Source organism: Gymnogyps californianus, chromosome 3 (assembly GCF_018139145.2).
Source record: "Gymnogyps californianus isolate 813 chromosome 3, ASM1813914v2, whole genome shotgun sequence".
Classification (NCBI taxonomy): Eukaryota; Metazoa; Chordata; class Aves; order Accipitriformes; family Cathartidae; genus Gymnogyps; species Gymnogyps californianus.
This window is the reverse complement of record NC_059473.1, coordinates 36,067,710-36,089,271: the sequence shown is the minus strand read 5'-3', so window position 1 is coordinate 36,089,271 and position 21,562 is coordinate 36,067,710. Positions and strand designations below refer to the sequence as shown.

Below are 21,562 nucleotides of genomic sequence, written 5' to 3'. Positions count from 1 at the left end.
TAATTGCAACAGCATAGTGTGGAGATTTTCATATCTTGAAAAAAATCTTGTATTTCTGAATCAGTTATTTTACGTATGTGAGGATAACTCTGAAACTGCCAAATATTCTAGTAGAGATTTCTGCTAGTTCAGGAAAATGGAATTCAAGACTATGGAAATCCACACAACTTCTTTTACTACGACAGTTATGTCAGCAACTTGAAAAGAAGCCAACTCCTACTTGCCTTAAGCATGTATTTTGTTGGATATGGTGGTGGTCAGTAGTGATAGACTGGCATTAGACTTTTGCCAAATGGATCCAACTTTCAGTGTGATTTAATTAAAAAAAAAAAAAAGTCCTTATGGCAATCTCTGTTGGTAGTAGTCCAAGGGGGAGTGATGACCATTACCCTGGCTATCATTAGTCTGTCTTCTTTTCCCATCCAGACTTATAGCTCTGGACTATCTGCATGCTAATCTGACTGCTTCAGACACCCAGTGCCACACAGGACCCGTATCGCTCCAAGATATGAATTCATATACAGAGCAAGCTCTAAGTCTCATCATAAAAGTTCCTTCGTCCCTGAAAAGCTAGTCTGCTTCGGGACCGTGTGACTCTCAGTCAGAAAAGCCGGTATGAGTTATCTGCTGGCACGTGTGTATAGTGCCTAATGCAACAGAGCCCTGATCACAGTGGCAGTAACGATGCCTTGGGAGACGATGACTTCTTTTAGAGGAGGTGCTGGGGAAGGTGCTACAAAGACGCATTCATGGTAGCAAATCCAAGGAGGAGGAGGCAGAAGGTTGTTTACCCAAGGTAATGTAGTGTGAGTCTGGAAACACCGAGACGTGCCAGGGTTGATCATTACAGATCTCCAAGTCACAAAGGAAGGCCACTGGTAGTGAATGGGTTCAGCAAAGCTAAGCCACTTCCTTCCAAGCCTCACACATCCGTCCAGACCTAGTCTGACTATCTGAGTTCCTTCGAAGTGAATGTAAGTGCCTACAGGAATACAGTGAGCAGGACTTGTCTTTTTGTGAAATGTTATTAATGATATTTATACTGTGGTAACAGGAACGGTTGAGGCCTCAGGATATTAGTTGCAAACCATAGAGTAATTACAGTTTCTGCCTGAAGGAACAAACAACAGTCATGGTTGGAAGGTACAGTTCTGTTCAAAAAATACCATGTAGAAATTACATTAACATCAACACAGTCTTACTCCGCAAATCTACTTCATGTATGTATTCAGGGTCGTGTGTGCTATATACTTTAGTGACATAATAAAGGTCAATTACTTCTTTTCCCTACTCTGATGACAATAAGACTAAGTTTTTCTCTTTCGTTCAAAAGAAATACCTTCTAAATTAGAGTCATGTTACCTGTACAAAGCTGTGGCTAAAGGTATAATTTAGCCTGCAAAATACAGGGTTTTTTTGCAGATACTTGTATAGTATGGAAAAGGAAAACAGCAGATACAGGTCTCCAGCTGATTCTCAGCTTACAGGAAATTATAGAGACTGCTTTTCCTCCTTTAGCTCAGAAGAAATTTGGAGTAATATTGAAGCTAATGGAGCTACACTACTGTAAAAGGGCCCTTCTATAGCCAAAATTGGGGCTGAACACAGCATTCAACCTTGTCAAACTCTAATATGTTAACTGAGCTCCCAACCCAGCTTTCCTTGCAGGCTAAGGCTTGCTGCCTGGTGGACCTACAAGACCACCAGGGCCACTTCCTGGCCCTGTAGCCTGACACATTGGGCATTGCCGATCATTCAACTTACTGCCTGGCTAACCTGGACATTGGGTCACAGGGACACACTGTGGCACTATGCTGCATAAGGAAGGCTGAGCGATCACCCATGCTCAGATGACTTCACCCTCAACATAATGTACATCTTCCCTGAAGCGTCCTGTGAAGGTCCCTGCTTTGCGCTGTGAGCCTACGCACGAGGCACATCCTCCATGAGACATGGGGCCACAGCCTGTCTCCTTCATTTGCTGAAAGAGAACTGTGGAGGTCTGAGTGCTGCCAGCTTCGATGGCTCAAAAACAATTGTCCTTCCTCACTCAACTCATGGGACTGGCCCCAAAGTCATGAGACTTGAACAAAAACATATATGACAGTTTAGTTCTTGCTTTCATTTTGGTTTGAATAATGCTATTTTGATTCTTGTTGCAGATATACACTCTCAAACTGGCTTCTCCCCTGTCCATTAAGCCTTTAACCCTTGAAGCAATTCTGCCTCCTGCGTCCGTCCTGCTCCCAATCTTCCAGCCAGTTCTGCCCTTCTCAGCCTCAGCCGTCACAGCAGAGCACCCAGAGGGCTGCCCCTCTGGCAGGAGCTGTACAGACTAAGGACCTTTCTTTACGTTCCCTGTGTGCACCCTTTAGTCACAAACTATGGGGGAAAGGAACAGAAACAGCATGAATTGCTTTCCGAACTCTTCTTTAAGAGAGTGGTGTGCCTGGTAGGTGGTGTGAGATACTAACTCCTGTTTATAACTGCAAACTTAGTCAGTGCCTTTTCCACAGGAGGTGGGGAGGCAGCCAGAGCAGGTTTCTCACGAGCAGAGATACCATTTACTAGAGTATCCTTAGGAACTGTAGTAGCCACCTGGCTTGTTTTTGAAAGGCCAGCATCTAACTTGTTTGGTGCTGGACAGATGTGCTTTTTGTCCTTTGGAAGCCGGGACTTCTATGTGTGAAGAAATTTTGAGCTGAGCTTTAGACTGCAGCAGCGGTTCACTGAAGTTCTCTTTTAGCTGTTAAAACTTCTGCGGCCAACCCAATGTGTTACTGCAGCCAAACCAGGTCCCTAACACCCAAGACCCTCCAGGCTTGGGGGGTGGGGGGGGGGGGGGTGGGGTGGTGTAAAAAAAAAGTGACCAAAACCAGACAAACAGAGAAGTGTGGATTTCCTTGTTAGAGGAAAAAAGAGAACACTGAAAGTCAGATCTGCCATGTAAATTTGTGAGGAGTGCTTGACCTCAACCAATTAATCTCAGCTAATAGTTAATATTTTTTCAAGAAAGTTTTTAAACCTCGATCATTTTATGCAAGGCATCCACCTTTGTGGATATATTTCCCTTGAGGGCCCTTACCATTTGCTGCACAGTAGCCAGTAATACACCACATTTGCCCCCTGCTTGACATGACTTAAACCCCACATTTCTTAAAAGCAACTGGCTTCTGCTGTGGAGTGATGCAGTTTTTGCCCTCTGTTCAACAAACCCAGCCACACACGTAGTTGTGATCTCATTCTGGAAAACTTCTGAAGGACAGCGGCCTTATGCAGAGCAACAATCCTGAGTACCACATCAGTTTCTCTACACTTACTCAGTCCTCACCCCACCTCTCTGGTTTCAAGGTACTTTTTGTTCCCTAAACACTGTAAAAACATTTAGCATACTCAGGATTGACGATAATTAGCCTTCAGAAGGCTGAACAGTTCAGTTGCTGAGAATGTCTTCCAAGTTAAAAAAACAACAGATGTATATGTTTGCTAAGAGAGGAGGCAGTGGTCTCACAGTTAACTTCTTAGTTATCTTCAAGCTGGGGCTCCTTTCAGGCTTTATTTCAGTTTTTTTTCTGAACCACCACAGAGTTTCATTCTAGTTTAACCCACTGTGGATTTAGAAGCCCCCAGTGCTAGTGGCATTTTCTTTTCAAACACTGGGCTTCAATTCAAAGTACTGGAGGCACAGGAGCAGAAGCCTTTAACATCGATGTGGCTCCCTTACACTGTGACTATAGAAAGCTCCAAACTCTCATCTATTTAAAACATCTATTTATTTTTGAGCAGTTTTAAATAGATGAGAACTTAGGAGGAAGGGACCGTTGTGCTCCTAACACTGGCTCTTGCCTGGAATCCTGTCAATGTAAAACCCTCCTGCTTCCCGTGCCGGCTGCGTAGCTGCGCCAAGAGCATTTAAGAACAAAATCTCATCAGTTTGGAGCCAGGGTCAGTGTCCTTAAAGCTCTGGAAAAGAGCAGAGGAGAACCCAGGGAGGAGGACCTGGATTCCAAGCTATTGAATTTGCAAACTGTTTGATTCTCCGCAAAGTTTCTTGGAAAGAACTCGGACACATCAGCTTCTGAGTATTTTAAAAGATGTAACGTTCAGGTTATTTTGTGAACTTTTTTTTCTTTATTTGCAATGCTGAAGGGTGACATCGGTTAATATACACTGGAGAAAAATGTAGGCAGTTTTGCTTATATATTAATTCCAAGTGTACAATTGTGGTTTGTATTTTTTTCTTTAGGAATACATCCTGCTTTACAAACATAAAGAAAAACAAGAAAGAATATGGTCCCTCCTAATCCTGCTAGGATTTCTGCTAAGAGCAATCTCAAACCTATGGCTCTCACGAGGCAGAGACTGAGGAATGTGCTTACCTTTAACGTGTGTAAGTGCTTTCATTGGGTTCCTACCTACAAAGTGAAGCATGTACATAAAGCTTTTGGGGGTTTAAAGCCTTACCTCCGTTAAAATAGAATAGAAATGCTCAGCTATTGCAAAAGTACAGGTAATGCTACCCCCACTGCACGGGATAGCTACGTTGCCTGTGCCACAGGCAGATGGCACGTTAGCGCCCAGAAGTTAAAGTACGTGTTTTTGAGGCTTGCTTGGCGGCGCAGGCTCTGTCGCAGGCTATGATCGCCCCGCTCGGAGCCGGGACCCCCGCAGCCTCCCCGCCGCCCCGCTCCCCGTCCCCATCCCTGTCACCTGGCCCCGGCCCCGGCCCCATCCCCACGCCCCGGCCCCCCACGCCCCGGGAGCGCCGCCTGACGTCACGGCGGCCCCAGATTGGCTGCGCGGGGCCGACACCGGGGCAGGGGCACCCACCCCCCCTCCGCCCCCCTCCCGCACACACTCACTCGCGGAGAAACTCTTAAAAAGAGGGGGTTTTTTTCAGCCCGGACTGGCTTAAGGACCGCTTCTTACGCACGCAGATCCCTGGCAGCTCCGGCAACCGAAACATCTGCTCTCCATTGCGACCACCCCCCTCCAGCAAACACCCTTCCCCTGCTGCTCCTCCTCCCTTCCCGCTCCGGCTCCGGCTCGCAGCTCGGCTCGCACCCGCCGCTTCCTTTCTTCCAACGATGTTTTCCTGCTCCATGGGGCGACGTGTTTGCTGAACTTTCCTAACAGTTTGGGGGGCGGGTGGGAGGAACCGGAGGTTTTTTTCCTTTCCCCCCCGGAGCAGGTTGGGGGGCAGCGAGCGGAGGAAGGATCCGCACCCCGGGCGCAGGTCGCGCACACACACGTCCTTTGAAGGAGAGGAAACCCGTGCACCGCGGGTCCGGGAAGCTCGCCGGCTGCAGGGGCTCCAGCTGTGGAAATGGCTCAGATCAGATGGGGCTTCCTCCTCGTCCTCGCTGCCTGTGCACTTTTGTCACCAGCGCTCGCTGCCTCCGAAAAGGGCAGGCTGAGGAGGATCACGTACGTCCTGCAGCCCGGCCGGGGGGGCTCCTCTGGCAGCCGGCATCAGCGTCCGACCCTCCTCGGGGGGGAGCAGCAGCCGCAGCAGCGCACGTTTAACGTACAGCTGAACACGCGCTACAGCGGCGGCGGCGGCACCCTGGAGCGGAGCCGGCGGATGAGCAAGCCGGGCGGCGCGGGCGTCCAGCTCCGCTTGGGCCCCGCCGGGCAGGTCCACCCCAACTCCGCCGCTCACGCCTCCTCCTTCGCCAAGCCGGCCCGCTTCGGCCCGCGGCCCAAGCCGCCGCCGGGCCCCCACGGCAACAGCAGCGCCGGCCTGCCCCTCCGCCAGAAGCACCAGCTGCCGCCGCTGCCAGGGTAAGGCGCCCTCCCACCCGCCGTGCCCCGCACGCCCCCCGCTCCGCAGCACGGCTGAGGCGGCGGCGGTGCCGCCCGCCCGCCTGCAGCCTCCCTACCACCCCGAGCATCTTCGTCGCGGCCGTTGTCGCCTCCCCTCGGGGGGTGGTGGTGGGGAATAGGGGCAGGGGGCCGGGGGAGCCCGCGCCGGGCTCCTTGGGGGGTACCGCGGCGTTACCTGCCCGCCGCCGGTGCCCGGGTGGCTGCAAACCCGCTGTCGGCGCGTAACCCCCCCGTTCTTTGCCGCCTCCCCACGGCACTTGGGGCCGGGCCCGGGGTTAGCTCCCCCTGCGCCCACCCCCCCGCCAGGAGCCCGCGGCGGGTCCCGCGGGGCCGCGTCCGGGCTGAGGCGTCGAGTGCGCGAGGAGCCCCGCAGCCGCCCTCCTCTCGGTCCTCCCGTTGGGGCGGCGGGGATGGCCCCGGCCTTGCCAGGGGCGAGCCGCGGCCCCCGCCTTTGTCGTTTGCGTCCCTGAAAGCAGTGCTTGGGGTGCCCGTCCGTCCCCGGCCCTCTGCGGGAGGCGCCAGCCCGCCTTTCCAGTCAGAGCCGGCGCCGGGCGAGGAGTTTCCTCAAACGCTCTTCGGGACGTTTAATTCTTCCCGCCTTTTCTCTCCCCGGCCCAGCGCCCGCCCCGCGGCCCGGCTGGCGATGGGGAGCGGGGCCGGCTGCCGCCGCGGCGCCGGGGGGGCCCCGCTGGACCCTCGCCCCTCTTTGCTGTTCCCGCAGGGTCAATGTCTGCGGGGGGCAGTGCTGCCACGGCTGGAGCAAGGCCACGGGCTCCCAGAGGTGCATCAAACGTGAGTAACCGTATGGGTCCGGGGAGGCGGAGGGGTGTGTGTGGGGACGCCGCTGCGGTCAGTGCCGGGGGGACCTGTGGGGACCGCGCTGTCATCTGGTGAGGCGGTGGATCCTGACATCGGCTGTGGGCGAAGAGGTGCTGGCTGAGCTACGGATCCCACCTGCGCTGGACTGGCGCAGTTAACCAGCATGCTTGCTCAAGCCCTTCTCCCACAGCATTGTGGTGTGTGGCAGTTGTAACACTTCACTTTTCATGCCTAAATCCCTGCTTGCTGACCTTCAGCTTTGCTAAAGGATGAACAGCGAGTGCCTCTTATGTTTGTTCTCAGCACAGATAGTGGCATTTTTGGAGAAAGCTTTGCAGAGGTTATTTTTTTGTGGGGAAGAAAACCATGTTAATGCTTGGGTGTTGGGAGTTTTTTGAACAGGGAGGGCTTAACTGGGTGAAGAGCCTGCCAGAGGAGCACAGGTTGTGAGCAGGGAATTGCTGTCTACCCTCACTGTCCCTTCACCAGCAGCCTGTGTGATGATCCATGCTTAGGGCATGGAATTTTTGAAGCATTGAACAAGGCAAAAGAAGTGGGTTTGAAGAAGATCCTGTAGAGGGATGTACCTTTACTGGGATATCTAGAAACACAAAATATGTGCATAAAATAACACTGATCGAGTCAATGCTATTATACTCAGGTTGTCCTTTCTAATGTGAAAGAGGAAGATTCTCTGCTCATTTAGGCAGTATTCAGGATGACTGCAAATGGCTAAACTGGAATGATGTTGCCATGAGGTCATGGAAGGCTAGAATGACATACCTCTTCAGGAAATTCCTTTAGGTATCAGCAAGATTGGGCAGATCTTGGGACATTGCTTTAATTTCAGCAGGACAGACTTCTGTCCCTGAGAGAGTTGGAGTAAACAATGCTTTCAAGATGCAAACTCTGGGGTTTTTTATAGTGGCTTTTGTCCCTGTGTGGGATTTTTTACAATAGGGAGCAATCGCATTTGTAATCCTCAGTAAGGTCAAGTACCTTTGACCTGCATGGAGCTGTTGCTAAGAAGCAAAGACTTCATTACAGTAGGCTGTTAAAGACAAAACTTCACAATTTCCCTGACCAACTTAGACAAGCATTTAAGATAGTCTTCTAAATTAACATTTTCAGCTTAAAATACATGCTGCTGTGTTAGGTTAGTCACCTTTTTTGCTTAACATGTTACAAGTACTAGAATGATTTCCTTCAGCTTACAGTGTTTGAGATGGTATTTTGAGGCTAATTGCAGAGCTTAATAAACACCTACCTCAGCTGAAAGACTAATCAAAGCGGGAAAAAACCTCTTAATAATTTCAGGAGATTAAGTAAAAAGCTGTATTTCCACTGCAATGCTATTGTCAACCAATTTTATTTTAACTATTTTGAACAAAAACCAAACAGTTTTGCTTTATGTGGCTCTTTCTCTGTCTTCTAGTAACTTTTATTTCCAGATAACTTCAATCCATCCTTTTTAACTTTTGTTTATAAGTTAAGCAGTTTTATTTGCTTTCTGTCCTTTAAGTTTTGTCTTTCTGACTTCTCCCATTATCATTCAACTGTTCTCTCTTTTTTGTCTTCTCTTTTTTTTATTCCTTTCTATTTTTAGGGTCTTCAATAAGGACTAAGTCAGGCAATTAGATTTTTATGGGATAGCTGTGTAGAATCTCATTTAAATCTATTAATTACTTGGTTCACTCATATAGTTATTGGAGAAATGGAGTAGCAGAGTTAAAAGAAAGGTGGGGGGGATTTTCTCTTTGACCTTTCTTTCTCATTTTGTGTCTCTCATTGGGCTCTCCTTCACTTTTAATATTTTTGCTGCCTGCTCTGATGCTACTCTGATACCTCCTAGCAGTGGTATAATACACTTGGCTTGGATCTTCTCAGTTTTACCCTTTTCTTGGCAAGCCAAGGGAAGCACTAAATGTACTGAAGTTGTCTGTTTTGTAACTTAAGCAAACCATGAGATAGCATTGACTTGATTTAGCTGTGGAAGATTAGTCTCACAGTCATAAAAGCCAGAATCTCCTTTTCTTGAACCTCCTGATCTTCTTTCAGAAGAACAGAAACCCTGTAACTGAACAAAAGTTAACCCCTTTGTTTCCTGTAAAACTAAGTGATTTTAAAATTCAGATAGTGGACTCTCAGTTGTTTTTGAGTGGATTATTGCAGTTGTGGATTAATTGTGCCACAGATGCAGGCACACCTGAGCTGACTTCATGCAGAGTCAGTTTGGATCTGTCAGGGTTTATTAGCTCAGGCTCAGTATCACTTTAATAAGCTATTTGGCCTCTAGGGCCAGTTTATAATCTTTTGTGTGGTGCAAAGCCTGAGCTAATAAACCCCAGACCCATACTGACTCTTTCCAGCGCCAACTTCCATTTGTCTGTGTCGTGCTTCCAGAACCAGAGTGCTCAGAGCCAGCTCTGATCAGCGAGGGTTATTAGCTCAGGTGTAGTCCCAGGCTGGAACAAGCACCATGTGTTTCTGCTCTGCTGCACCTGTGTGAATAAGCCTGCCTGTAACCCACAGAAAGAGGGGTTGAAGGAAAGAGGTATGGTCTTGCAGCCCAGGCTATGTTAATCTTCCTCCTGCCTTTGTCTTGCATGGTGGTGTTTGCTCCCCCTCTACTTTGTCATGTGTGGGGCTATGGCTGAGGCTGCTGTTCCCTTGGGTGACTTCCATCCCAGGCCCGTGGCAGTCTGGCTGGGAGCAGTGGCAGCTGCATTGCATTTCCCTCGGTAGCAGCAACAGGGATATTTGAAATGTTTCTGTGCAGGTCAGAGGGCAGCATCTGTATGGAGGAGGCAAGTGGACTTTTCAAGTCCTTTTTCTAAATTTTAGTTTGAAGCTGAACTGCCTGTTGTGTTTACAGTATTCATGTTCTCTTGGAAGCCTTACTGTGTGTCCTCAGAAGGTGAGCTGCTGTTTTCCTGTTAACTACCTGTAAGAGAATGTCTACAGTATCTGATTTTAGGCATATAGGTTTTCCCCTTCTGTGCCTAATACTTAAGTTTTACATTGTAAAGTTTTATCATAAGAACTTCTTTTTCAAACTTGGTGTGACTTTAATTATGAAGCACTGCATCATTCTAATTAAAAAGATGAAATCATAAAGCTCAGTGTTAAAGGTATTCATAATTGCTTTACGCTGGGAGAATGACATCTAACAATCAAAAATTACCTTTTTGAAGCATTCAGAACATCCACCTTTGGGTAAAGACAAAGGTGGGAAAATTTCAACCGCAGCAGTAAACACTTTGGAAAGTTAGAAGCATGTAAAAGGGTTTATGACAAAGATTGTCTTCCAGTCATAGTTATCATAGGTTATAATCTGTGTAAGGGCAATAATAAGATACCACCAAGGCTGGAGACATCGTGTTTTGTTAGTACTTGTTGCATTACCAGACCATTATACAAACATTAATTAGCTCTATAACGTGGCTGTAAGGCAAGTAGAACCTCGAGTGTGGGTTTTTTGTTATTTGTTTCATTTATGGAAATTGAACCATAGGTTAAATGCGGCCTTGGACAAGTTGTAACAACTGACTGGAAGGCCTAAGCTGGAAATTAGGAGTTCCTGCTTCTCAATTGCATGTTTATCCTATTGAAACCTGTTGTCTCCTACTTTGTTACTTGCTACTAAATTTCTATTAGTTAATACTACTTCCTACAAAATATGCTCTTCTGTTTGTTCTGTTTTTGTTTTCTTTTTCTTAACGATTACAAGGAGCTGTTTTTCATATTGAGAAGTCAAGAAAGAAATTACCTATTGTATGCAGGATCTGGTATGTTAAAAAAAATAAATTAGAAGAACCACCTTATTGTAATAGCAGATCCCTTCTAAAATGTATAATAATACGTTTTGTCTGGAGTATTACTATCAGTTGTTTGTGAGTGTTCTGAGTGTAATCTGGATGGTTTAAAAAACAGCATTGCCTGTAGGAATTCTAACTTTTGCTAACATAAAGATGAGAATTAACTAATGCTAGTGGGAAGGAGAGAGTTGGCTGTTAATGGAATACTGAAGCATGAGCTCCTTATTGCAGAGGTGTAAGAAAGGCTCATAGGGCAAACAGGTGAGGAAGTGGATTTTGCAGGATTATGTTTAGAGTAAATTTCATATAGGGAGAGGAATTACTGTCTGTGAAGATGTAGAACCCACATACACCATCCTTGTCAATTAAGAGAAACAGGATCTTGTGTCTTTGTTAGCTGAAGGTGTTGTATGTGTGCACGCATGTATTCCATACATGGGCACAAGGTGAGGATTTTGGAGTTGGAACTGGACTAGATTCTTTGAGTTTGGTTATGAAATTCTTTCCTGTCTGTCGCGTGCTCAGGCACCTTAGAAAGGTCATCAGAAAATAAGACAAACAGTCTGTTGTCTTTTTTGTATTAAAAGATTACCTTGCTAATTCTCTTCTCTTTTGAAAGACTTCCTGACTCAACATAAAATAAATGCACTATAGATAAACAAGGTTTAATTTATTTTTTAGAATAAGAAAATATACAACAGTAGAGTCTTCCTGCTGGAGAAGGAGACTAGAAAGTTGTGCTAATACTGGCCCAGAGGAAGGGTCCCCTTTGTTCGGTTCCCAGATCTGCGTGGCCTCTGCTTGTGTATTGCTATTCAGTTTGAGTCATCTGATCCCTAAACCTCCAGAGCTATACTTTTCACTGTTGCTGAGTTAGCACACTACCGCTTTGTGTCTCCTTCCGGACAAGGGCACTTCACAATGTGACCAGTAGTTCTAGACCCCCAGTTGTCCAAGACCTGGACGGAGCACGCCCTAGGTTGCTTCTAGCTTGTGCCCCTGAATTTTCATGGGGAAGGTGAGGGAAAGGTTGCATGCTTCGGTCTTGTTCTGATATAGGGTTAGGATCTAGACCTGGAAACTTGGAAGCATACATGGATCCCCCAGTTTAGATATAAAACTCTGTACCGCTAAATATTTTAATATTGGTTGCTCAGAATCTACTCTTCTTCTGTCTTCAGTTCAGCTCTTAGAAATGGTGGTATCCAGGAGAGCTGTACTTCTCATCATTGGAATTGAGTACTGAAAATGTTTGCAGCTGTGCTTCATGGAGGTTTTCTCGTCATAAGTGGTTCCTGAGGCTTGTCCTTAATCAGTTTTGTGGCTTTGAGTTTTACCAAGTTCTGTTTATTTACATTGGGTATACAAAGCCTAACTATAACATACTCTCCCCAAATGTTGTTTCTTCTCATTCTAAGACCATCATCTCAGTAAAAGCAGTATCAATCTCCTTCAAGTTATGTCTAAATCAAAATCAAATGTCTCAATTTTAGAGACATAACTACTGTGACCTCATGTAACTGACCTATATATTAGTCCTTTTTAATCTATTCTTTGATGTTGTTTTTAAACACTTCAAAATTGAAAAACTGAAAGCCATTACTTGAATAGCTTGGTTTTGCCTCTGCTGTGCTTGCTACTGTAATATGTAAATAAAACTTTTGAATTTCATATACAAGGAATAGATTGGCTTTTGTAGTGGGAAAGCTCTTGTTAGCCCTCAGTGGTAGTTCTACTCTGCTTTATTTTTCGCTTACTGTCCTTGGGAAGAGGGGAGAATGAGAGGATCCAGATTCTTGTAATCTTTGACTTTGTCTACATTAGCAAGCAGCATGGACTACCAGGAGCAGATCTATAGACTAAAACCTTTGGTTTTGATGACCTGAGGCCCATGGTATGCATGTTTTGGGGCTTAGTGTTTTATTTTGGACTAGGTGTGGTCTGGTCTCATGGAATGAATGCCAATATGAGGCTGAAATACATTAGGTGCGTTCTTGGAGTGTTCACGTTTTGGGTTTAGTTTTTTTATTATTTTTAATATTTTTCTCTGCATCTAAAAGAAATACAGTGCATGTGCCTTAAGATGGCCCCACAACATGAACCAAACCTCAGTGAGTGCGATTGATAAGATATGCTTCAAGAGAGAATCCTGACCCGAGCTAAAGCAGTAACGCAGACTTTGAGCACAGTGTCTGTCTCCTGGCCATTGATGGCAGCCAGCTTCCCTCCCACGAGAGGAGGCAGTAAGAGCTGTGAGAAGACGGGGACCTGTTAGTTGCTCCCTTCTGTACAGATGTGACCATGCCATGTGCTGTTGCCACATTTTGGTGAAGAAACTTCAGTCCACAATTACTATGAGGTGAAACCTGCCCAGCTTTTTCTTCGTTAGCCATTTGGGACTGTACTGGAAACAAGTAAGGTTATAATGATACATAGTCTCTATTTCATACAAATACTACATGTGTGTATAGATTTAAAACAAAACAAAAAAAAGAACCTTAAAAGAAAATTCTCAAGATGTTGTGCTCCTGCACTGAAGCAGATAACAGATTGATAGTGAACTAGTTCAGCTCATTGCAGCAGTTAGTGTTAACAAAAGAAGCAGGACATGTAGTAAAGTTGTGGTAAATCTACAGTGGATAAAAAGTCCTGAACACTTCCTCTGTTAATATAGCATCAGAAGGAACCCAGAAAACTGTGGAGTTTTTAAATTTTTTTTCCTTTCAGATATGTTGGCTATTTGTTTTCGATGTGGTGTTTTTCAATTTGAAAGTGGTGTAGAAAGCTGTGTAGGTGCTGGGGGGAGCTGTGGCTCATTCAGTGATTGCACAGTGTTCTCTTGGTTCTGCACGTGTGCAGGAACAAAAAGATGTGTTGACAGTGAAGTGAGACTTGGATACTTACAATACTAGTCTTACACCTCTCTTCTGTATGGCTGCTCTTCATGAGTGTGGAGAAGGGAAGAGGTGGAAGTAGGGTGTGCTCCCCTCTCCTTCCTCTCCAGCAAAGTGAGAGAGCAGGGCAAAGCGGCTGTGTGTACGGGATCAGCAAGCCTCCTGACCTTTGGGAAAGCAGGGCTGTAGTGAGGGTGGGGTTCGGCACTCTGCAGGGCCTTGAGAAGAATTTGGGTGCAGCACCTCTAATGATACTCTTCTTTGCAGCCTCCAACATGAAGGGCTTATGCCAACTGATCCTGCCTTAAAGGAAGCTTGGATTGCCTGGGAGCTATGGGGCTAGTGGAGGGTGGATGGAGAGGGACACACACCTCCCTCAACTGGCTCCTTGTTCAAATACTGTAGTACTGGGTGTTAGCAGATTATGGGTGGTTCAGGTTGTCAAGTGAGTCTGTGTTCTGTAACTAACATGGACTGACACTGGGTTGGGTTTGAGGTTTTTGCTTTAGTTTTTTTGTTCTGCCTTTAAAAGCACCAGTACTTGACTTGTGTAGCCTAATTTATTCCTAGAAAACAGATCTTCTCCATTGACTACAGAAAGAAAGCAAAGCTTTAGCGTCTCTCCACATTTCTGACTGCACACGGAAGGGGTACAAGGATTTTACATATTATGTTAGCAAGGCAAGATGTTCATTTAAATGCAGAGCTAAAAATAGTTCTGCTCAGCCGTGTTCTTTTTTGTGAAATGCAGATAGTAATCCCTGCGTAAACCTAGAGTTTTGGAGAGCTGCTTCCTGATAAAGGGGGATTGTTTTGTGTCCTAAGGCAAGATTTGTTTTTTCATAATTCAGATCAGTTCTTTTATTATCGCTAGATGGCAGTTTCGGCCTGGATTTTCAGAGAAGCTCAACTAAATGGTGAACTCTTATGGAGAGTTGGTTTGATTTAGGAAAAACTTTATTGTTCTTAGCATTTTAATTATTCTATTATGATTAATAGTCTTTCGTATTTCTTTTCTGTAACACTTCAGTTGTCTGAATCCTGCATCCAGTAAAAATTCTCATTTGTCTTTTTATTGAGTTTCTCTTAGTTTGTTCAGTTTCCTGCGTATTTCTTACAAAGTATTTTGTAACAAAATGAGTAAGCACTGTAATGAGAAAGGTTAAGAGAATTAAAAGGATTGCAGACTGGAGTGTTAACCACTCCAGCAAGCAAGAATAGGGTGTAATGTGAATCTGCTGTTTTCCTTGCCTTAGTCCATTCTGTAGTGAATGATCTTTTTTGATACTGAAATGATAGAAGGATCTATAGCATGTGAAATGTTTGTACTGTCAGAATATGTATAATTATCATCTCATGTAATTAAGTACTTTAAAATGTCTCCCAGATTCTACAGTCTGAAGTATTTATACTATATAAACTTCAGTAAACACAACATGAATGAAAATGCCAAGTATCAAACAGCATGTTATATTCTTATGACTGATAAAATAATGCATCCTTTTGCTGAAGTTAGGCTTTTGAAGTATTTGAGTATAGCTGCTATTAAATTCTGATAAATCTTAGCATTTAGAGATAATACTATGAAGATACATAGAGAATAATCTTAATAAAGAATGTTGTGTTCTCATTAGGTTAAGAGAGAAACTCTGTGATTTTTTTTGTTTGTTTTAAAAGAAATATGTATGCCAAAAGCATTGGTTTCTTGTTTCCCTCCTTTCTTGGAGGTCATGTTTATGTAGCCATCCACGCCAGTGTGGGAATGCATCAGATGTTTTGAAGTGGACCAGTGAAGAATTCCAACAGTGACACATGCTTTTGTTTGAAATATATTTAGGGAAAGAATTCCCTAAGGCCATATAGTTAAGATAAAAACAAGGTTCCTGTGTAGGAAGACACAGGTGGCTGTACTACTTCCTCCATTAGTAAGTGTAGAGGTCATACAGGTTTTCTGCAGTTAATGCCATTTCTTCTGATTAAGTAATTTCAACTTTTTTTATAGAATGGTCTTACAACATGGTTGTCTCGCCCTTGGTCACAAATTCCTCTCTCCCCTATCCTCAATGAATGTGTAGAATTGTTGGATATATTTCTGGTAAAATTCAACTGTTGAAAACTGTTTGGAGATACTCAGATGGAGAACTAGATCCCCAGAAAAGCATTAGATGGTGAGCACCAAATGTTCATTCAGTTAGCTTTTGGGTGTTGCATCCTCAGTCCTGACAATGACTTCAAAGACTTAAAATGGTATCCGGAATAAAAGTGTAAAATTAAGTGGTGAGCTAATCAGTAGGGCAATTTGGAGAACAGGAAACTACTACAAACTTTGCTCTTCTCCAGGATGTCGGCACCATATTCAGATTTTTCTGAGGGAAACTGGAATATGCCTCTTTCCTTTCAGAACCCACAGCTTGTTGCTCTCCAGTGAAAGCGTTTCGCTGCTTTTCTTTTGGAATTGGTGGGGAATCATCACTCTGTCTTTCAACACAGCAGGAGTTAAAGGTGCCTTTGTATCACAGCTTTTTGTTTAGGATGTGCACTCAACCAAGATGAGCTTTGGTTTGGTTTCCTTGTGTGCTTGAGGAATAGAAATCTTGAATTAATGAAATAAGACAATATTTGCTATGCCTTTAACAGTATTCCTGTGTTGCATGTAAAGAAACTTGAAATTTCTGCTCTAAGCACAGATATATTCATGTCACAGTGTTGGTTTTTCCCCTTTCTGTAAACTTGATGCATGCATCATTTCTTGACCATTGTCTGCTGGAATTGGAAACAGCCCCACACTTATAATCCTCTTTCCAATTACTATATTTTCCATTATTTGCCCTCTAGCATGTATTTTGCCTGGCAGGATTTATGCACTGCTATGAGAGAAGTTGATATATACTGTCACCACTGCCAATGTGCGCAGTGGTGAAATTTGTTGGAAGTCAGTGCATTCTGCTTAAACTGATTCTTGACTATGTGTGGTTAAGAGGAAGAAAAAAAAAAAGGTACGTTAAATTTTCTGTGGAAACAGAAAAGAAAAATCTAGTGGATGGGCTCGCTAGAAATAACACAAAACTCACAACACTTGTAGTGTAATCATTGTATCAAAGTATTAGAAATTCAGGAATGACATTGAAAAATTTTTGTGGACATTTAAGTACTAACCAACAGCAGTTGTTTGATAAAGGAGATGCTTAAAGGTGGAGCTGCGGCTAAAAGGTTAGAAACTAGGGTGCAGGAAACTTTTGGGACATTTAAATATGTTTATTGTGAGTTTCTCACTGAAAAGTACATTTTTGTGAATTTCAATTCTCCACATGATCTAGAGACACAAGGATATAAACTTGTAAATGAGATGTTACTGTTTGAAGAAGGAAATTGTGAATCAAGGTAAAATCAAAGTGATTAGCATAGGAATCAGATCTTAATGATCATAATTCAAGAATTATCAGGAATTTAATATAAAAGTTTTTTCAAGACAAGTGGAGTTAGTTGCACCTGTATTTTGATTCTTTTGAAAGGTCCAAAAAAGAAATTTTTATCTAAACTTCTTCAATATATTGATAATATTTTATACTTACTGATTTAATGTAATGAATTATGCTTAATTTAGCATGTATTAAACCAGAAATACATTCTGTATAAATATTTTAAAACTTCTATATATATTTAAAAACTGTTATAAACCTTTTATTTTAGGTCTTGCTTGTGCAAATATTTATGTACTCTTTAACCAGAATAACATGAACACATGGACTGAAAAGTGCATATGTATAGATCAGTCCTAAACCAACATAGAGATGTGTCAGAAGGGGTGTGTTTTTAAGCCTAATGGTAATGTTATTTTATACTTGCTTCTCTGAAAGAATGTTGTAAATACAACCATACCAGGCCTGATACGCGTCCCTCTAACCCAGTATTCTGTCTGTGACGGTGGCAAGCAGTAGTTCATTAGGGAAAGATGTGTAAAAAGGATGAACATGTTGGGATACAGCCACAGAAAATGCTTTCAGCTTTTTGTGATTTAGGGACTTCCAAAGCAAATGTGGCACCATGACTTTATTTTTAGTAGATACAGATTGCATGGTCTTAAAACACAAAAACCAACCCAAAAGAACCCCATGTTCCTTCACCACACTTCTGGAAAGTGGGGGGAGGTTGGTTATGTTGTCTGTGCCTGGCCTTCTAATGTGGCCAGCTTCCTTGGCACAGCAAGTTTTGGATGCTGAAACTAACAGGTTCAAAAAGCAGATCAGTGAACTCCTGACAGAAAAATCTATTGAGGGTTACTAAACAGAAAAACAGCACTCTTCCTCAGGAAGTTGCTGAGCCTCTAATTCTTGAAGGCTGTAGTGGTACAAACTTTTACTGCTTCTTACACCTGTCCTTAAGCATCCATTGTAGTAAAGGAGAGAGGAGACTGGACTTAGTAGATCTTTGATCTGACCCACTAAGCCTAGTCTTGTTATTTGCATCTTTGCCAAGCTACATTTTGAATTTGCAGTCATGACCTCCTTGAATTTAATAGAGCCAAGCCTATTGCCTTTAACAGGAGTATATTGGCCTGCTTTTCAGTTTTAAACTTAATACTTCCATGATCCAGTTTTTGGAAGCTTAGCTTTGTGGAAGATAATGGTGTTTTCAGTTAGATGTACCATTATTGTTGTCTTCAAACAAAATAATTAGGTCATACATTTGGCACACTGCAGCTGTCTTGAACATTTTTAAAACTAAACTGCTGTATTATGTCAATTAAAATGCTCATTTTAATTCTTTCCTAAAAATGTGATCTTTTATCCTATTTTGTGATCTTCTATTACACAACATTAATGAAGAACTTCAATCAAAGGGTGCATTGCTGTAAAGATCTAATGAATCAGGTTTTTAACTTGTTGTCACTGTTTACATGATTTGAGACAAACTGGGTCTTTTATAACATAGTTGCTGGATCTGCTGATGCTTGTTTTGTTATAAGGCCAGCTAGAGTAATGCAGTTTGTCCTGCAGAGCTTCGTATGCTTTATGTGTATGTAAAGCTGAGAAACTTTCAGGGTTTACATTGCTGTCAGTGAAGTATGAATCTTTAAGTCTGTTTGGGTAAAAACAGATAAGGTCATTTCAAAATGGGTTCTATTTTCAGCTGCATAGTTTTAAATTCATTGCAACCTTATTAGGTTCACTTTGATAAGGGGAAACAAGTTTTCTTAGGCTTCTGAAGCACAGCTTTGGTTCTTAACTACAGGAAGAAGAGAGTTGCAGTTTTCTCAGGGTTGTCTTTTGTTGCGTGTATAATAGTTATCTCACTTTTGAGAGTTAGGAGATACACAATGATCAGTGTCCTAGCAGAGTGGATATTTTGTTATATTGACTTTTGGGGTGGTCTTATTAGCTTACTTCTGTGTTGAATTTTTGTTTTTTAAATAACTTGTTGAGAAGCATGGAGGTTAATATAGATCCATGTCCATAAATCTCCAGAAATATGTTCAATATGAATGTTTTTTTAATCTTGTAAAAATGGGACTTTTGAAAATCCTGATTCCACCCCCCCGAAATTTTTATGCGATATTTTTCTAAAGCACTGTTGCTTTAGAAAACAGTGCCCACACTGTTTCACTGTGATCTTTGCATGTTCTCTACAGATGACCTGGGTGAGGGGGTCACTGTTCTGGTCTTGGAGTCTCTCCAAAGCCAATGAAACTTAATTAGAATTTAAGGCTCCTGAATCTGTTTTCCAAAGATATAATTCATTTCAGTCGTGTGCATATCAGCAAATTTTTACTGTTTGTAGCAAAATCTTTGTCTTAAAAGCAGGGCGCAAGAAAGAGTTGTCTTGTATATTACAACATATGCTTGTTGTAAATCCCTCCTGAAATTTACAGTGAAAATGGTTTTCAGTCTTCCAGCGAAGACAAAATATAGTCTCAAAAAACCAGAAACATAAGTAAGGAAATGATTACTTTTTTGTTGCCAGGCAGATGCATAATATGCAATTAAGCTAGCTCTGCTAAGTAGTATTGAAAAGGAGATACGTTGCTGAACAACATATGGAAGGGGGAAGTATATGTGAGAAGAACCCCATGCAAAGCTCAAGTTAAAGTTGTAGGGCAATTCTGGTGTCAGGTACAGGCGGTATACATGATACATCTGTATCAGATGGTAATATCAGTTGACAGATTAGTCCTCCAAATTAACGCAGTCCCATCCTAATAAGTTATTTCATATGTATGCTTGTGTTTATTTTTATATATAAATGTATATATTAAAACTTGATTGAAGTGTCTAGTACTCCAATCTATTTGGACCAGGGCTGTGAACTGACTTTTTTAAAAATAAAATAATTGTGCAATTGTATGTACCTGAATATGGTGCAGAATCGTATGTTATGGTTTAAGATATGATCTTACCTATTTTAGTAAAACATGTAGACTTTATGATCTGGCATATCATTTTGTCTATGTTAAAAGATCTTTAACAATATTAAAAGTATGCTTAGTTTGAAGGAGCAAAGTAGCTCAGCAGTGATTCTTCTTATGTGCCATCTCTAATGGGACTAATGAAGAAACTATTTTGATAGCTATTTTAATTAGAACTGTATTTTACTGTTAAATTGTATCCTCTGGATAAGAGAATTAATTTGTTTTGCCATCTTTGTGTTATTTTAACATTCTCTAAATACAATAGCATTGTAAGTTTAAGCATCCAAAATAAATCCTCAAATTAGGCATACCTTTGCAGTGTTATGTATACATACGATCAGCGACTGCTTTTGCTTTTGTTCATTTTTTTGGTGAGATTTGCTTCTTCACAAAGTTTCTTGCTCATTCAGAGTGGAATTGATTCTGCCTTAACTAGGTCTACAGGCTGGGTGTTGAGTCTAGGCTTAATCAGACCATATAGTCTGTGGATAGAGCAACACAGTGTAATTAATCCTATCTGAAGGCAGATATCTGGAAGTGAATTGTCTTTTGAAGAATCTGATCCTGTTTCACTGGTGGTACAAAGAATGTATAGAAGCTAGTTCAGGATAATCACAAGCACCTGTCTGTTTCTTCAAAGAATGCAACCCCTAGGTATAGCTATGTCTTTGTAGGAGCAGTTTGTGTCTCCTTTTTTGTTATTACGGTGGTTATATCAGAGGGAAATTCATTTGGGCTTTAGAGGGGGAAGGGTTGAATCACTTCATGCTTCTCTGCATCGTTTTGGTCACCTATAATGTGATTGTAAGGATTCCTTCTAGGTACCTATGGAGGATCTGTGATTTTAAATAGTAATAGAATGAATCCAAGCCTGGATCAGTACCAAAATTCTATAATCTGCATAATATTGTTTCATCAGATGCAGTTTGGTTGTTAAAGTATGGGGAGGGAGGATGCAGGGAAGGAAGGAGAGTATAAAAAGCCACTAACAGGAAGATTTGAAATAATGCTATATTTCTTGATTTAACTTGTGCATTTCCTATTTTTTAGCTCACCAGCATTTTACTTTTCGAAGTTGTTCAAATGTTGTGCGTGTCTTTTGTAGGAAAGCAGTAAAAGCTATACCAACTTGTATACTATCTTTTGTGGAGCTTAGCAATGTTGCTCTCTCCTACTCCAATTAACATTAGCAATTAATGCCTTTTTTATTGCGGGGAGGGTTTGCATTTTCCTTCATGCTTTGTTTCACAGGTACTTTTTAAAATGTCTTTTCTTAGCTAACTGTGCACCACCATGCCAAAATGGAGGGATGTGCCTGCGACCTCAGCTTTGTGTGTGTAAACCAGGAACAAAAGGTAATTCCTGTGAGGATACAGTCATGCAAGACACATCTTCCACTGGAGGCCGGAGCCCTGTTGTTCCCCCGTGGCCCATACCCCAGCAGGCTGCTCAGCAGACCTTCTCTCAGAAGGGGCAGGTCCCACCGAAGGTTGGCCCTATGACTCAGATGGCATTCACCATCAAGCAGAAGCCTCCTGTTGGGTTACCTCAGCAAATGCAACCACAGTAAGTGTTTTCTTTCAAAGAAGTCCAGTATGTTAGATTTATAAAACATTGTTCCTTGCAAGTGTTTTCAAATAGTCATACTTGGAAACTTTCACAGATTTTTTTTTTTAAGAGCTTTTTATTTTAACTGTCAGACTTCAGTGGATTTTTAAACTTCTATTACTTATGAGCCAGACCTCCTCACCTAAACAGAATATCCCATAATATCAGTCAACTTTATTTTCCTTGGAATG

The 21,562-nt window shown here is 42.8% G+C and overlaps 1 protein-coding gene across 1 annotated transcript in view; it reads left to right on the top strand.

Moving 5' to 3' along the window:
* The first annotated feature begins 5,128 nt into the window (after positions 1 to 5,128).
* LTBP1 (latent transforming growth factor beta binding protein 1) overlaps positions 5,129 to 21,562 on the top strand; it is a 185,897-nt gene continuing 169,463 nt past the window's right edge. The window contains exons 1-3 of the mRNA XM_050895158.1: positions 5,129 to 5,784; positions 6,548 to 6,618; positions 21,041 to 21,329. Of these exons, the coding sequence (XP_050751115.1) occupies positions 5,327 to 5,784; positions 6,548 to 6,618; positions 21,041 to 21,329 (818 nt within the window). The 5' untranslated portion in view covers positions 5,129 to 5,326. The remainder of the gene's footprint in view (positions 5,785 to 6,547; positions 6,619 to 21,040; positions 21,330 to 21,562) is intronic.